Source organism: Melopsittacus undulatus, chromosome 3 (assembly GCF_012275295.1).
Source record: "Melopsittacus undulatus isolate bMelUnd1 chromosome 3, bMelUnd1.mat.Z, whole genome shotgun sequence".
Taxonomy (NCBI): Eukaryota; Metazoa; Chordata; class Aves; order Psittaciformes; family Psittaculidae; genus Melopsittacus; species Melopsittacus undulatus.
In genome coordinates, this window is record NC_047529.1 from 82,559,062 (window position 1) to 82,576,970 (window position 17,909).

At 41.2% G+C, this 17,909-nt stretch overlaps 1 protein-coding gene across 1 annotated transcript in view; it reads left to right on the forward strand.

Moving 5' to 3' along the window:
• Positions 1-16,688, forward strand: part of FNDC1 (fibronectin type III domain containing 1) — a 61,985-nt gene extending 45,297 nt beyond the window's left edge. Inside the window, exons 15-20 of the mRNA XM_034060763.1 lie at positions 792-900; positions 7,886-7,965; positions 10,601-10,630; positions 12,117-12,278; positions 13,300-13,422; positions 14,905-16,688. Of these exons, the coding sequence (XP_033916654.1) occupies positions 792-900; positions 7,886-7,965; positions 10,601-10,630; positions 12,117-12,278; positions 13,300-13,422; positions 14,905-15,020 (620 nt within the window). The 3' untranslated portion in view covers positions 15,021-16,688. The remainder of the gene's footprint in view (positions 1-791; positions 901-7,885; positions 7,966-10,600; positions 10,631-12,116; positions 12,279-13,299; positions 13,423-14,904) is intronic.
• The last annotated feature ends 1,221 nt before the right edge of the window (positions 16,689-17,909 follow it).

Genomic DNA, 17,909 nt, shown 5'->3' on the forward strand with positions numbered 1-17,909 from the left:
ACAGGCAAGATTCAGGGATGGGGAATGTGTTAAACAAATGTATGCAATTAGATCTCCTTTAATGTCTTTAGACCTTTTGAGAGCCGGAACAAAGCCCAACTGTCTTCACGAATTAATCTCAAACATTGCTGGAAAAACACTAGAGTAAATAACCAAAATACTTTAGAAATTAATCAACCCCTGTTTGTCAGCAGACCCAAAAGGTCTGAAGTAAGCACTGGAAAAGGACACTGCTTTGGTGCTAACATCCAGCTGTTCAGGAGCCTCTCTCAGCTCTGCAGCTGACAGGCATGGCCAAGGGGTGGGAACTTCTGAATGATTGGGAAGGGAGACAGTGGCACTTAAACAGGCTATGTGGTGTCTGTCCCGCAGCTTTTCCTTCTTCAAGGCTGTTGATCCAGTACCTTACTGAGTGCAGTCTGTATAACATGGGGTTTTTTTCCCCAAAAATCCCCTTGGTGTTTCTAACTATATTAGTTTATGCACAGACAATGTGTCACTTAAAGCAGTGAATGTGTTGCTTCTGGCATCTTTTTGTCTTCGCCGTGTTTTAAATCAGAATATACAGCTCTGATGTACCATTCTCTGATGTAATGCTCCATCATTATTAGCTAATGACAGAAAATGATCATAGCCTGGGATTTTCCAGAAGAGTTAGGCACCAAATCACTTTCATATTCAAAGATGCTTCTACTCCTTATAACCCATAAAATCTACCATGGCATCTAAGGCTGTCATTTACTGAAAATCTGTTTAGAATCTTCACAACTATTTGCCTTTCCCATTTACAGGTTATCTGGTTTACAGTGCATCTTATGATGACTTTTTAAAGAATAAGTGGTCAACCAGGACTGCAGGGTCTACTCATTTGCCAATTGAGAACCTGAAGCCCAACACACGGTAAAGATTTGATCCACTCTTTTTCAGTTGTGTCAGGGAAGTAAAACAAATTCTGAGTATTGTCAATTGTTTTTCTTGGCCTTAGTATAAATGTTCACATCTCATCTAGATTTTACTCATCCTGTTTGACAGCAAATCATTTTACAAACTGCACAGCTATTTAACATGGTATATTTACCGTAGTAAGCCTGGAGCAGATGACTGCATGTACATGCGTATGTGTATATAAAACCACATATAAGTAACAAAGGAAACTTATTAAGAATGCATTTTCTACTGTTACTCATAACTGAGCTGATTTTATTGGGGAGAGAATACTAGACAATATCCTTGGCAAGATGTGATGTGGCCATTCTTACACATCAATGTGGCCAAGATTTAATACCTAAGGGCTGGCAGGGAGAGGTGCCTTTGTCTGGTCTGTTTTTGCTGTCTGTTCACATGAGTTGTGCTGGAAGAGAAGGTTTGGTGGTATGTAATGAGGCTGTGGCAGTTGCTCCGAAGTTAGTTGGGCAGGAGCTTTAGGTTTTCATCTTGTAAAAAGTCTCACTGAAAAGTGATGATGACTGGGTAGGAAGTAAACAGCCACAAAAGGGACTACATTAAAATTACTTCTTTTGAAAGATGCTTGGTGTCTCTCATACTTTTCTCTCTAATTCTGGGTCTGAAATACATCCCAGACTCCTGTACATCCCAGTTTAGTTTTCAGTCCTCCACTCTCACCCTGTCCACCCCACAGGCCAAGGAGGCATTGCCTGTATGCCGCAGCGTTCCCCAGCTGTGGTACTCTCTATCTTGCTTCTGTGCCATTTCCACCTTCACTGCAGCACCTCACCCCTTCACTGACTTTTAGTCAAGTCTTCTTCTCCTGCTGCCCCAAGGGCAGTTTTGAAGGCCATTCATAGCTCTTGGCTTCTCATGTCCAACATCGCAAGGGCTCCAAGTCACCAGAAAGAGCTGTTGCAGTGAAAACCCCCAGGAACCCTGCAGCCACTGTCCTAGCCATGCTCAGTTCACAGGAGTTGGTGGGAATTGAGCTGCCAACCTTTGATATATCCACTGAGGTGTATGTTAACACAATTTGGCTGGTTTTGAGTGGAGTTCAAACAGCAAGGTTATAGATTCATGTATATCCATGAAGCTGGTAACTTCCATGTTAAATATTAAGGCTCTGTTTCAAAGCAAAGTAGGGAGATTCAAGCAAGTGCTGTTTGTTTTAAGCGTGTTATTTTCCCAGCATCTTACTGAAGAGTGGTATGGTCCATCGGCCTCTTGTACACTCTGGAGGCAGTAAAGGCTTCATGTGAGGTCTGTGGTGGAGAAGGAGAATTCTTTGCAACAGAGAAATTGTGTGTATCAGCCAACCTCATTTACATTCTCCAAATCAACAGTCTGAATTGATTGCATATTTTTTTGTCTTAAAAACAACTCTGAAACCACTGGGAAAATACCCCCTGCTAACCAAGAAAATATGGTGTGAAATTTGAAGTTAGTCTAAAAATTTAGTGTTTGCATTGCTGGTAAATTTTATGAGAAATCTCCAATTAAGTTGGATTTACTGTATGCAGATACTATGGACTGCTGGCTGTACCATAAGGGGCTACTAGAGGTGCAACCTAGCGGTGTGTGCAGCATACCAGTAACAGGTTGACATCTTGGCAAAAGTGAGCCAAAGAGAAGATCTGAAGCTGACAAAATACCCTGGAAAACATTTGCCTGGTTTTATAAAACCTAAACCTGTTTTAGGTTTTACAAAGAAAGTCTATGTTTGACCCTTGTCGTAAGTTGTCTTCTGAGGCTTGATCTAACCTCCATTTAAGAAGTGGAAGTTTTTCCATTAGCAAAACCCTGGTCAGCTTCAGTGGGCACAGGAGCTGTTTCCCTGTGACATGTGAATGTAAACACTAGCATTACTTTAAACCTTATTAAATCTTAAAACCAGCAGTCTTGACAAAGCCTGTTCCCTAACATTAATTCTCAGCTGTCCAGAAGACTGATTCAAAGGGCTGGGCAGGATCTGCTCAGCCACTAAATCCGGTCTCCTGTAGTCACAAACACTATAATCCTTGTCATAAACATTTCAGTCCCTTCTCGAGCATGGTTAGGCTTTTTGCTGCCTCTTTGCAGGAAACCAAAGTCAGTGCCTGATGGGAGTGGCTAGACAGTCTCGTGATTTAAACTGCTGCCCTTTACTACCATATCTGCACGTGTTGTCAAATCTTCTTCCTTGTCCATTTGGGTTTTCTTCACTCCAGGACAATTTGATCCCACAGTGCCTGCTGCTACCGATTCCAGTGTTTTACAGAGCATTTCATGGGAAGCTCTGAGCATTTACACAGGGCTCACAACTGCAAACAGAGCCTGGATCTTCTGGCTCTGGGGGCCAGATACACCAAAAATTTCTGTTTCTTTTCTGTATCTCCATTAAAGCAAAGCTGCAGTATGTGCAACAAGCAGCATCAGCCCCAAGTGGCTGCTGTGTGTCACCAGAGGAGCACAGAAGAGGTGAGATGTCAATGAAAACCTTGTCCTACACAAGCAGTAGACCTGTGTCACACCAGCTGTGAAGGAAGTTCCTGTTCCAGTTCTGCTTTAGCAGTTTTTGTCCATATCGATGACAGAAGTAGTGCTAGGCTATTTCTGATGGATGGAGACACTTTGCACTAGCCTGTCATCCTGCAGGCATCTGATTTACATATTTTTCTTCCAGAGGGATGGTGCAGTTGTAAAAGGGATACAGCCCTTGCTGCCTTCTTCCTGTGCTCATGGAATGAAATCTGCCTTTCTTTCCTGACCCTCTCTCAGCCTCTTTTCCTTCTCAGCCACCAATCCCGCTGAGCAGTGGGTCTGTGGGTGCTGTCACGTCAGCTCATCCCCTCCCCTTCACAGGCAGTGCATGTCTCTCTGTCCGAGACACCAGGTTAAGCATGCTGGTTCCCCTCTGTGAGGAGCAGCCACATGCTCTGCTTGTCTCCTCTATGCATTCACTCTGGCTCTTGCCCAGTGCTGGTGGAGGTCCCACAGCAACAATCCCACCATTCCCATAGCTGGCATGTGGTCACTTTGCCATAACAAAGAATGCTGCTGTGTCCCCCAGATGGTTGTCTGGCATGCCACCATCTCAACCTGCCACTGAGCAGGGCATGGGGCTAGGGATCTGTGCAGGCCTGCCTTCGCTGAGGATGGAAAAAAGGATTTTACAGGTAACTAATTTTCTGAAAACCAGCTGCTTCCCTAGTTATCCTGCTGAGTGATTATCTCACTTTGTGGCTGCAAGTGCCAGCTATTCAATTACAGCAGAAGGGAGACACCTTGAATTAAAACATAAAGTCAATTTGCTCCAAGTGACAGGTATGGTGATACGATTAGTCATATAGTCTAAATGACTGAAAACATTACATATTCATTGCCCCATTAGCAGTTTACTCTGTCCTTTCTTGACATGTCAGTAGAAGTCATAAATAAAATCTCAAAGAAGGTTTATTCTTAGAATGAAAAGGTTCTTTTCTTGTTGCAGTTGTGACTTTTCTCTACCTATTGGTAACAATTCATTGCAATTCTGCTAAGTAAAGCGTAGTCAAAACACAATCAACTTATATATTAAACATTTTGTTTCATACATTTATGGAATGGAGAACAGTTGAGTTTCACTATCTGAGACTTCCTGGCAAATTCGTCAGCTGAAGGATTCTGACTAATGAAAATGTCAGATGCCTAGACCTAGAAAGGTGTTGGCAATTTCTCTTTTGTCATGTCTGAGAAAGGAATATATCCTGACTGCATTATTTTATTGACATTCTTAATACAGCAATCATAGCATTGTCTATGTTTAAATCACAGGTCAGCAAGGCATGAGACCTGGCTCTCTTTCTGGCACAACTTGAGGCTTCTTGAGTACATAAAGGCTTAGGAACCAATTTTCCAATTTAGCAAAGAAAAATGTACTCATAATTTTGTTGCTGTTTTTTCCAGATCGTCAGGCAGGCAGCTTGAACTATCATGTGTCTCAGACAGGCTTCTATGTATGTAGCAGGGTACCTGATTGCACACTTTTGGTGATCGCATTGGTAATCAGTTCCTGTACTATGTGTTAGATACAAAACTGTGTGGTTTTCCCCAGTTAAATAGGTGCATGAGGTTCTTGGGCTGCTCTCTCCTATTTCAGATGTGGATCATTGTGCTTACGTATCTCATGGGAATGCTTTGAATCTAGCATTAATACACACACATGAAGTGCTTTGAAAGGGTTGCTCAGAAGGTGCCACTGTATTATAAAGGTGGTAGCCAATTGTAACTCTTTGGAAGCAGTGGAAGTCAGGCACCCATACAGATGTTTCACTACGCATTGAAGCATTACAGAAAAGATAAGGGCTGGAAAACATTTAGTTCTCTTCTGAAGTAGTTACACCAAGTGCTGGGCTAAGTTGTCATAACTTGGCAGCTATTTTGGGAGCCAGTGTAAGGAATCGTTGGCCTGTGTCCCATCCCAGTGGTCAGGCTTGTGCCACCAGCCCATGCCCCAGTCCGCGTGGAGAAGGTGTGAGTGGGTGAAGGAGGTGTGGATGGGTGCAGCTGCTCTATGACAGCACTGGCAGCTCAGGACATTAAAGCAGCGCTCAGGCTGCCATGCTCTGCTTGGGTGGCCAAAAGTACAGCAGCACACGGGAGGCTTTTTGACTTTCCTCTCCTCTTTCTCCAGCCATGCTAAACACTCAGAAGCTGCAGTCCAGAAATCAAGGTCAATAGTTAAAACCACAGTCAAGCATCTCTGCCAGCAAGAGGATTGTGCTAGGCATGAGGAAAATGCACAGTCTTGCTAAATTTCACTATTTAATGTGGTTTCTTTTGGCTACAGCATATGTGTCTTTTAAGGAAAACTGTGAGTTGTTTGTGAACATCGTATAGTCATTAATTAGAGGCAGAACTGGCTGCAGAAAGCAGGAGTGGATCTGGTTTCCGGTATCAGCTGTGGGACGCAGCAGGGACAAGGGGCACGTCCCCTGTGCAGGGCTGGGAACATGTCCCACAGAGGGTCTGGCACAGAGAAAAAGTAAAGCTCATGCCACGGATGAAGTCCAGAATATTCCATCCCTGTAGGTTCCACACTGACCTCACCTAGAAGACCGACCTGTAATTTTTATGGAGTGAACAAGCAGATGCCCTAGCACAAACCTTGACTTGCTTCACAGCAAAACACGGTGTTCACATGACTGCCACCCTTCTGCTGAAGAAGTGGATGTCGTTTGTATATCTTTTCAGCCTTTTCATAGAGATCAGTTTGATTCCGAGGTGAAGCAGTTCTCTTTGCATGTAAAAAGGTATTCCTTTTTAATGGAAAAGGATACCTTTGCCAAAAGGCTAGTTCAGGTGGGTCCGCTCTGGTTTATCATTTTGAATAGTTTTGTATGTGCTTAGCTGGTGCTTAGGCCAGAGAGGATCCTTTCAGGAGCCACTTCCAGGCCCTGCTGTGTGGTTAAGTCTTTGAGGAACAGATACAACTGATGGTATAGGAAAGCACACATAGTAAAAATTGAATGGCACACTAAACACATCAAAGTTCTTCCAACAGGACTGTGTTGAATTTCCCACTGCCTGGTAGGCTGTAGAGCATGACATTAAACTACATGTTACACTCTTCTGTTGCAAGGGCTACTGTCATCTCTTGTGGACAGAAGGGAAGAACGGGGAATGAACCTTTTAATGTGGATGGTTGACCACGCTTGGTGAATAAACTGTACTAGATGGTAATAGCTTCCAGGGACATCAGATCGCCTTTGCTATGAACCACACTGTGTCAGCCCAGCACGGGCCATGCAAGCAGAGTGTCACTGGCAGGTTTCTGTGCAGAATGGAGAGAGCTCTACCACCAAGAGCAGTCTCATGTTTTCAATGGGGCAGGCTCACTTTCACCAGCTGAGAAGCATCAGGCCTGCGACTTGGGTGGGACATTGCCACCGGAGGTAATCCAGTGCTTGGTGGCAAACCTCCATGTGAATAAGCACTTGCCCTGTTTGTTGGGTCATGTGTGGAGCTTTTGGAGATGCTTCTGGATACAAAGCTAAATGAAGATCCAAATACTATGTGCATATTACAGAGGCACAGTAATTTTTTTTATTAATTTCTTTGCAAGAATGAAATTGAGCAAGCAAGAAAGGAAAACCTAAACTCAGGCACTTTAAAAATGCTGTGCTGGAAATTTTTACAGTAATCTTCCATTCTAATTGGTTTCTGCTGGACTGGATATGAAGATAAAAGAAAAAAAACATTAATCTGGGGGAAAAAATGTCAGGGTAGGCATCAAGTAATAATCATTGTATTTGGAAATGAACTAAAAATGTGCTTACACGTGTTCATCTCTAAGGGTGAGAATAATTTTGCTTCTATTGGGCAACGAATGGAGTTCTAGTGGTGAGTCATGTGCTTCAAGTTAAGCATATGATTTAAATACTTTGGGGGAATCAATAAGGCAATATGTGAAGCTTTCTCATGTTACTCAAGTACTATGATCTTAATGCTGCTGGAGTTTTTACAGAAAGGTCAAAAGCTGAGCTTCTGATCTCATGTAAATCTCACCCAGTTTTAGTCTGCAATTTACACCACTGCTTTCATAGGAGTTAATCTGGTTTAAAACTCTTCCTGAGACCAAGAATTCAATTGCCTTGCAATCTTTTCTTTTAGTCTATTGCTAAGTATAAAGTGGATGTCGTTGTGTGTGGTTTTGGGAAGGGGGATGATATAAATAAATGATCCAAAACCATGCTTGAAACCAACTGCAAAAAAAGGAAAACTTTGTCTTTAGCAGCCAGCTCGTACCCTGGCTCAGTATCCAACTTCATTTAATGCAAAGAGCACCTGAACTCAGTAGAATTCTGATTATTTAATTCTCATCCTGTTTTTAATTCTCATCCTGTTTTAGTATTATTTATATTTTAGCCATTGCAGTCAAATTGCTGTTTTATTTTCCCTCTCTTTTTTTTTTTTTCAGGTATTATTTTAAAGTCCAAGCAAAGAATCCCTTTGGTTATGGACCTATTAGCTCTTCAGTTTCATTTATCACAGAATCTGGTATGCTTTGCTTTTTATTTTCATCTCAAAACTGAATTCCTGATAACAGCTGTGACAGAGTAGTGGCTGAAACCAGCACAGTAATAATGGCGATGCTTCTGAACTCACTGCTTTGAGATTTGTTTTTAAAAGGTAAATTATTTGTTTTCAGTGAAGACAGGGAAATAATACACACTCTGAATGCCCCTATGAAGTTCTAAGTGACATTAAAGTGAGCTTCATGGAAATGGGAAGTTGAATTTAAAATACCAAAGACTACTAATGTTCTACAATATAGAAGCAATGGGAAGTTTAATGTCTTTGATAAATTGACCAAACATTTAGTATATTAGCTTCCTAATTGTTAACAGCTGAACAGTTGGAAGCAGTTGTCTCTGGATGAAATACAGGAAACTATTGTTCCATCAGATGGGCAAAGTTCTCTGTTCTTTCTTGGACAAGGCATGCTGCTTGTTCACAGGGCTAATAGTCCATTCAAGAGCAACACCCCTTTCTAAAAATAGTATGTTAAATGGACTATTTTTACTATTTTCTTCTTCTTCCATTAAGCCAGAGGCCAATGACTCCACTGAATAATAATGGACAAATTTTTCAGTCTTTACTTGAGTGAAAGGTCTGTTGTCTCTTTCAAATTTTGCCATTTTGATGACATGGGTCTTTTGCAGTCTGTGCCTTTTCTCATTTGACTCCACCCTGTAGTACTTGCTTCAGAAGCTCCGTTAAGACCCATGCAAGTAAGCCTTCGCAGAAACAAAAATGCAGATAGGTAAACGGTCCTCCATAGCATACTTAGATATTTTTAAGGAGTAGGAAGCTCAGGTACAAATCCAAGCATAACATTTAACACTGGACAAATACAATCCAGGAGAGTGCCCAAGAAGCATACTGGCTTGTATCAGAAATCGTGTGGCCAGCAGGACCAGGGAAGTGATTGCTCTCCTGGACTCAGCACTGGTGAGGCTGAATCTCAGTTCTGGGCCCCTCACTGCAAGAGAGACATTGAAGTGCTGGAGCATATCCAAAGAAGAGCACTGAAGTTGGTGAAGGGTCTGGAGAACAAGACCTGTGAGGAATGGCTGAGGGAACTGGGGTGTTCAGCCTGCAGAAAAGGAGGCTCAGGGGAAACTCTCTACAGCTATCTAAAAAGAGGTTGTAGTGAAGTTGGGGTTGCTCTCTTCTTCCAAGTAACAAGGGATAGGATGTGAGGAAATGGCCTCACGTTGCAGCAGCAGAGGTTTAGATTGCATATTAGGAATAATTTATTCACCAAAAGGGTTGTCAAGCATTGGAACAGGCAGCTCAGGGAAGTGGTAGAGTCACCTGCATATATGATGCTTAGGGACATGGTTTAGTGATGGACTTGACAGTGCTACATTAACACTTGGACTTGATCTAAAGGACTATTCTAACCTTAATGATTCTGTGCTATACCTTGCAGGGAGTTTTGCTGATTAGTTGTGTGCCAGTATATGGGCCTGAATGCCTATATTTCCCATCCATGATCAGCTACCTTTTTAGCTTTATTTAACAGATTAAATACACCAAATTTAAAGTTTTATTTGCAGCACTGATCTTTCTTTTGTCATGTGGCCAAAGGTGGCTTTCCAGCTGGCACAAGTACAAAAGCAGTTGCTAAATTTAAAGCCAGATAATACAGTTACAGTGATGGAATGGGTCAGAAGAGATAGAAATTGCTAGTTCAGAGTGCTCTTCTGGTGCAACTGAAAGGTTTGAGGTGATGAGTATATTCAATAAACAATGCCATCACAGGATCAAGCAGGTGTTTAAAAATGCTCACTCTTATCCCTGTATTGAGTAAGACACTGAAGAGAACAGGAAACTGTTGTTCTCTTTCAGCAAACCAAAATTTTTCTTCCCCATCAGTAGACAAGCACCATGGTTTTTATTCAGGTATTTTGTGTACAATAAGGGCTAGTTAAGAGATGACAGAAACTGCAATGTAATGAATAATGACAAACTAATGCATTAGATCATGTTGTTTTGTTGTCCTTACTCCACACCTCTTCCATCCTTCTTCATTTAAAAAGGGGATTATATTAATCAAGCAGAAGCTCCTGAAGTAGCGGGCAGTGCTCTTTGCACTGCTCAGGGGGCCCCTGCAAAAATCCTGTCACTATGACAGAGTTAAAGTTATAAATTCCATATGTTTATGAATAGCACTAAATAGCTGTGCTAAACATGTTGCTAAACAAGATTTGCATACAAGAGGAAGGCTCTGTTTCCCTTTGGAAGGTAGGCCTGCAGGTGTAACTTACACTATATATGCAGAAGTGTACAGTGAAACTGTCCTCCTGCTCTGAGGACCTTCTGAGAAGAGGAAACATGTTTCAAAGGTGGCTTTAAACTTTGGTATCAATCTCAGTTGAGTTTTTACCATATCAGAATACATAGAGAATCCTGTGGCAAGTTTCATCAGCTGACAAGAATGGTGGAATAGCAAACACTCATCAGCTCTGCACACTGGTGAGACATACAAGTCCCATACACATCATGTAGCTAAAAGCAGTTACTCTGCAACTTACTCTGTTCTCTTGAGTGACACTGAATGTTTCATTATAAAATAATGTTTGGAGCAAAATACTGATTTTTTTTTTTATTTGTTTCATCATTCTAGACAATCCTCTCCTCATTGTCAGACCACCTGGTAAGTCTTCTTCTGCTGTTTCTTCATGAAATGTGTAAAACCTGTGCAAACCAGTTATAATGTAGGTGTTAGAATCTCATTATGCCACAGCTTGAGTTACAGTTTCAAGCAGGAAAATATAGTAATGCATTGTGCTAATTCAAAAACACTTTCCATTTTCAAACCCCTTATTCTGGCCTTTGAAAAGAAATCTCTTAAAGATACATTAGAATAAGCACTTGGTTATGGTCCATCTTTTGCCTGATACAACAGCTTTAATTGCTTAGTAATAAGCACTAAACTGTATTGCTTCTGTATCTGGGTCGCTCAGTTGCCTGAGCACAGCTTTAACAGTGGGATCAGCTTTTCCTGTCGAGCTGTTATGCTCATCTGTACTGATCATCACGCCGTTATAAATACTATGAAATTCAAGGATGTGTTACTGACATCAATGATATGCCACGAAGTTGCTGAACTTGCTTTGCGTTTCCAAACTTGCAATAAGCCAGTTCAGCCCCTAATCAGAAGAGCTGATTCCCTAGTGCTGAGTTTCAAGGACTGCTGATGGATAGCTGCTCATATGCAGTTTCTTGCAGGATTCAGTCCATGTGCCTAGTGAGAGGGAGGAAGAAATGACTAATAGAATAATCTTTCAATCTCATTTGTAAACCACCTTAAAATAGCACAGTAAAAACAGGGCTTCATGATGTGACTGGAGAGAAAAATACCAGTTATCACATTGGAATCTGTTTGTGTAATTCTATATACATTACTATGACAGCAATATCAAAAGAAATCACATTGTCTTGATTAGTATAAAGCAAACATTTAGGTAAGCCAGTAGGAATATTTTGTCTTTTGCAGTACAATTAAGCAGTCTCCTCTGCAGCAGTGTTCTAGATAGAATTCCCCAGGAAAGTTCTCACTTCTGTTATTGGAAACTCATCTGTTTTGATGTAATGTGAGAAAACAAAATAGAAAAGTACATTTCTGATTTGATCTTTTTAACCAAATGGCAAAAAGGAACTTCACATCACAGGCTGTTAGTCACCACAGAATTCATAAGATCTGTTCTTTAGCAAAAGGGTTAAGTTTTGTACTTAGTGTTATAACACAAGTGACTGCATTTAGACAGTGTCGCTGTCAGACCTAGGATCAGCTTCCTTAAGAAACTGAATATCACTGGGTAGAGAAGATGTTTTAGTAAAACCAGTGAGACTGTTTTCTTAAAACTGTGGCTTACTGCATGAAATCATATTTTTAATGGTTTTAACAGTTATTATTGTCTTCTGCCTACAAGGGATTTAATCCAGTCCCTTGCTTTTCATTTTTTTTTTCTTAGTGATTCTTATTCTCAAAGTAGTATTTCTGGATATAGAAGAGCCATGCATTAATCTGCTGCAGCATGTCTTGTAAAACATATTATCAGATATTAATCTCAGCAAGACTCTAGCCAAAATGCTAAAGTCTGTCCTTAATGTTGAATATTTATTCTTTTTTCTCCAAGGTGGTGAGCCTATCTGGATCCCATTCACTTTTAAATATGACCCCACTTATTCAGACTGCAGTGGCAAGCAATATGTGAAACGAACTTGGTACCGCAAGTTTGTAGGGGTGGTTCTTTGCAACTCCTTAAGGTACAAGATTTACCTCAGTGATGACCTGAAAGGTGGGCACAAAGATTTATTTTCTGATATATGATTACTTGTCATATCCATCTTCTTGCTTTCTTCACCTCATCTGTGAAAGAATTATGTGATGTCTATCTGGTAGTCCTTCCCTTGAGAAGGTCTGATGCGATAGCTGAGCTGTTGTCCTCATGCCCTCGGCATTACCTTTCAAGCAGACCTCAGTTTTCCTTGAAAAGCCTGCATGTGTTTGTATCCTGAGAAAGCAGTGTTCTTTGTCCTGTGAAAACAAAGCGCTGCTCTCCACGCATCTCCCTGGGAAGTCCCACTCTTGCTCCACAGGTGGGTGAGTTGCAGCTGAATGCAGACAGAGCAATACACCATAGGGATCCCCAGAGCAGATTGGAGAACAGTGAAGGAAAGACTGGTGTTAGAGTGACTGGGTGAGCAGTACTTTCAAGAGTCAGCAGTAGCTCTTGTACAGGTGTAGTTGCTGAGACATAATGAAGAAGACTTTCATATTGTTGATCTGGGGTAGGGGGATTATCTCAATGGCTTTTCAGATTATGCTAATCATTAATATTCTCATTGCAGTGCATTGGTATAGTTTAAAGACAGTGTTTGAATATGTAGCAAGAAACAAACAGGGTGTCAGGACACATCCTGTCTGTTAGACAAAGGGCTCCACAGTTTATAGTTTCCATTTGAGACTGCAGTCAAACTAACAGTATTGATATATAGACAGGTTTTAATTTTCTCATGATGTATTGAAATGACTGATCCACTTGAAATTCCTTCCATCACCTGTGGTACAGTGTCCATGAATTTCCAATATGGGGACTATTCCTTACTGAGCTGTACTCATTTCTCTTTTCCCTAATTTCTACTTCCATACTGTGTAAGTAGTATTCCTCCTGTTTCCAGCTGCTTCTTGTTCATTTGTAATACTGTGTTTGTCACTGTAGTACTTCTGCTTTCTCCCACATCTAATTTCTTGGTGGAAAGGAGCATCCCAAACAAAAGTAATGTTATGTCAAATAATCTATCTTTGTCACCCTTCAGACACCTTTTACAGCATCGGGGATAGCTGGGGAAGAGGTGAGGACCACTGCCAGTTTGTGGATTCACACCTGGATGGAAGAACAGGACCTCAGTCATATGTTGAAGCCCTGCCCACTATCCGAGGTATGGCAATGGGGGAGTGGGATGCTGGCCAGGTGCCTGTCATCCCATCATAGGATTAAAGGGTAGGGAGCAGAGCACAGAGGGATTCTTTCTCCACTGCTACTGGCAGCTCTTTGAGCGAGTCCAGCTGATGCAGTAGATGATGAGGTAATGTTGTACTCAGGCCAAGCAGAACAGGTTATGAGAGTCTCAGAAGGAACAACTTGTGAGTGTTGAGAGAGGGAGACAAAAAGAAAGAGAAGGACATATAATGCAAATATTTTACAGGAACAAAATGCAGAACTAGGAAGAAAAGAATTTTATAGATCTGAAAATCCTTTCCCTAATTACAACACAAGCCTCATTGCAAAAACTCTTCCACATGCCACAAAGTACCAGCTACATTTTCACGAATATGGCTTTTACAAATGCTTTCTGACCAGTTCATTCAATGCAAAACACATAGGAGTATATCTACTGACTTAAGGTTGGGCTGCAGTACTTTTGTATTGACCTGGTAGGTATCTCCTGAATGAAAATTCTCACCTTGAAGAAGTTTCTCTGAGTAAACTGTTCAGGTCACCCAGCCAAGAGAGTGATAGCTTGTTTCACAAAATAAACCCAGTCCTGAAAGTCAGTCAATCTTTTCAATAAGTCTGTTGATTTAACTTATTCAGTTGGCTTTAATGGTTTCCATGGTAAATTATTTGTTGATAGCCTTTCATGGTGGTGTTACCAGGAAGAAACTGAAATAGTCACTGGTATTTTTATATCACCGGGAAGTATTGCATTTCATTTCTCAGTTCAAAAGAGGGATGATTAATCCAGATGTGTATTACTAGGTTTAGGAGACAGAGATAGAGAGCACACAGAAATTATACTGTTGGCACAAGACATGACTGTTTCAGATGTTCCAGTGCACGAGCTATGCGGAAAAGAATGCTGCACCTCTCCTAATGCTTTAAGCATTCACATTCTTTCTGCTAATGAAGAAAAAGGGGGAGAAAGGGCTTAACTCCATATTTACTGCATGAAATGACACTTTTGTGCTTTGTGAAAAGCTGATGTTTGTTGAGAGTCTCTTGAGCCCTATGAGATAATACGATTTAATGGCATTTTTGCCCCTTAGTCCTTCATATACTTAAAATGACTTTCAAACTTCATAAACACAACTGAAATATACTCACCTTTTGGAGTGAAATGCAGAAACTCTTTGGCAGACCACAGCATTACACAATAGTTCAAGAGATTTTTGAACAGTGAAAACAATCAAAATAATACAAGAAATAGAAAGGGCCAGAGTTAAACCATTCAAGAAAGATCTAAACCCAAATACCAAGGGCTAGCACATACCCTTTTGACAAAACTCCAAGTACCAGACAGCTTCTAAGTTTTCATCTGGGCCATGAGAGCTGTGGGATTGACTCCTTCTGTGTTTGTTACTTTTGTTAAATTACTGTGTCTTTGTTTTCTAATGCAAATGACCATTTTTCCCCCCAACAGGGTATTACCGCCAGTACCGCCAGGAGCCCGTATCATTTGGACGCATTGGACACACAACACCTTACTACTACGTGGGCTGGTATGAGTGTGGTGTGCCCATCCCAGGGAAATGGTAGCAGTCTGCTTCCCTATCTTAGGCAGACCATGCTTTTCCAATGATTTCTACCAGAGAACTGTGAGCAACTGATTCAGAAAAGAAAAAAAATCCCAAAAGAAATGGTGCAAATGATGAAGACCAGCTATTCAAGATACCCTCATGAAGCCAAACATGGTCCCCCCTTTACCAGCCTAAATCTGTGGTGCTGCTTAATTTCTGCTTGGAAGCAGGGACATAAGTTTGGTGTCCTACCTTCCTCCTCTGGGTCTTTATAGTATACAGAGGTGGTTGCAATGTGTGAGACCTGTGAAAACTAGAACTGTATTAGCCTTGAAAATTTGGAAGTTTCTTATATCTTGCAGGAATGACCTAAGCATGCTGTGCTTGCTTAATGGGATATTAAACTGTCCTTTGCTGCCCACCAGGGCTCCCCTATGCAATTGTGCCATGTAACTGGCCACCCATCAGAGGCATTGTATTCTCCTGAAGACTTATCCTGTGGGTTCACCCACTGCTGGACTAACCACCAGGTCACAGTGTAAATTCACTTTGAGGTATATGTATATCTATATACAGTACTGTACATCTGCAGAAGTACTGCTTAGAGATGCTGAGATTTTCCTGTTCACTAGATAAATATGTTTGGAATTTTTATGTAAAAGGTGCTGTTAATTGTTTGAGAAATTGCTATGCACAATATAATAACCAAGGAAAGAGCTGTATTCTTCTTGTGAGTACTGTTGACCTAACATTTTAATTATTGATCAAAGACCTGCATCCTGTTTCCTTGGCAGCCTTTGGACTAGATGTTCAATAGGAATCTACTCGTCTGTCATTGTTAGAGTGGCACTGTATAGCCCAGCAGAAACACATATTCAGCAGTTCATCAGCATCAGTTAAACTTTCTATACTTTACCATTTTTAAGTTTTAGGACAACTTTTCTTCATTCTCATCTTATTTGGTATGTTATTTATTCCTTGTCTGTATCTTTCACTTCACTGTGCAGAGGCATGGGATAAGTAACTTGCAAATTAGAAACTGCTTTTAACTTATTTGCCCACCAAAAAGCAGAAGCCACCTATACAAGAGTCAGCCAGGAGGAAACTCCTTTGACTTTGATCCATTCTGGGAACAAATTGGGATATACTTCTTTTAAAATACAACTGAAATCTCATCCAGAACAGAAAGCGAAAGCTGACATGGATGAACGGTATAATGATAATTTTAAGCAGGCGTTTGGAAGCTTGCAATAACATAGAATTTTAGTAGTCCTTCTGGGAGATCTGGCATTTAACAGTTTACTCCGTAATTCGTGGTCTTACTTTTTCATGGTAACATCTTAACAGCTTTTGCTTATGTTAGTAAGACCCCCATTCTGACAGCCTGGGAGAGTAGCTGTATACCTGAGGGATGGATCTAGTCTCTGCTCCATTTCTCAGTCTCATCCAAGCTTACATGTAATGTAGGTCTATTACCTTTTCAGTTGCTTCCTGTAGTTACTGTAAATTGTATGGGGACAAAAAAAGGAACTAAAGTGATTAAAAGAGCATTTTATTTTTCATGGTGATTTGGGTTTTAACATTTTAATTGTTCTCACATACTTTTGCTTCAGTACAGTGCCTAATATATGGCCTTGAAGTATAACTTTCTTCCCTAATAAACCTATGATACATGGTTCTATTTCTATTTCATCCTTTCTGGTCATCTGTGTCAAGTAACCTGACAGAGGGGCAAATTGTTAGCTTTCAAAAGATCTTCTTTGGGAAAGGAGTAGATGGCAACTTTTTCTAAAGGACTGAAAGCATCTGAATTCTCCCTTTCAAAGGCTGTTAACAGCTAGCATGGAGTTACCCAGGGCAAATCATGCCTGACCAGCCTGGTCATCTTCTTTGCCAAGATGCCTGACTGTGCACAAGGGGAGAAAATTGAATGTTATTGACTTTGGCTTTTGTAAGCCACTTGGCTTCCGTGGTGAAACTGATGGGATATGGCTTGGACAGTTGGACTTCAATTTGGATGTAATATTAGCTGAAATGTGAGTCTCAAAAGGTTCTGATCAAAAATAGTGCAAAGTCCAAGTGGCCAGTACTGGGGCAAATACTCTGTAATGACTTGAACAGTGGGAGGGAGTGCATGGATGGAATGCACTGTCAGGAAGCTTGTGGCTGATGCTAAACTGGGGCTGGGTAGTGGATGATGCACTGGAGGGCAGAGCTGCTCATCAGAGGGAGGCTGGATAAATGAGCTGCTAGTAACTTCATGCAGTTCAGCAAAAGGAAGTGAAAAATTCCACATGTGGCATGGAATACCCCCTTACAGCAATATAGGTTGTGGTTACTGCCCAGAGAGCAGCTTTGCAGAAGAGGACTTGGGAGTCCTTGTGATCAACAGATTGAATGAGAGCACTCCAAAGATCCATTCCAACCTAAATTATTCAGTGACTTTTTATGATTCTAGAGGAGGCACCCAGTAATAAAATGTGGTTTTTTTTCATTGAATCAAAGTCATGCCTTAGTACAGAGCCCAGTCTTCAGCGCGTGTTTGTAGGTCTTGTGTCACTGACTCTAAAGAGTAGGGCCTGTTTTCTCCAGCCTAGTTCTTAAAGATGTAGGTTCCCTCTCCACAGCCAATGTGTTCTGCATTTTCACCTTCAGAGATCACAGAGGGGTTTTGATTTGTTCATCTGCAGAGATGTGGTTCCTTCATTCTGTGCTGAAAATACCCTTGGAGTGGGGACAGTCACATTCAAGGATGCTATAATGGGTAAAGAGCTGAAGCGATCATTTTTTTCTGCAGCCTCAGATGGGGAGAAGTGGAGGGCACTGTGCACTGTTGCTCTCCAGTATAAATCTTCTCTGAGGCGAAACCAGCCATGGCAGAATCAGCAGTAGGATGCGACAGTGAAAC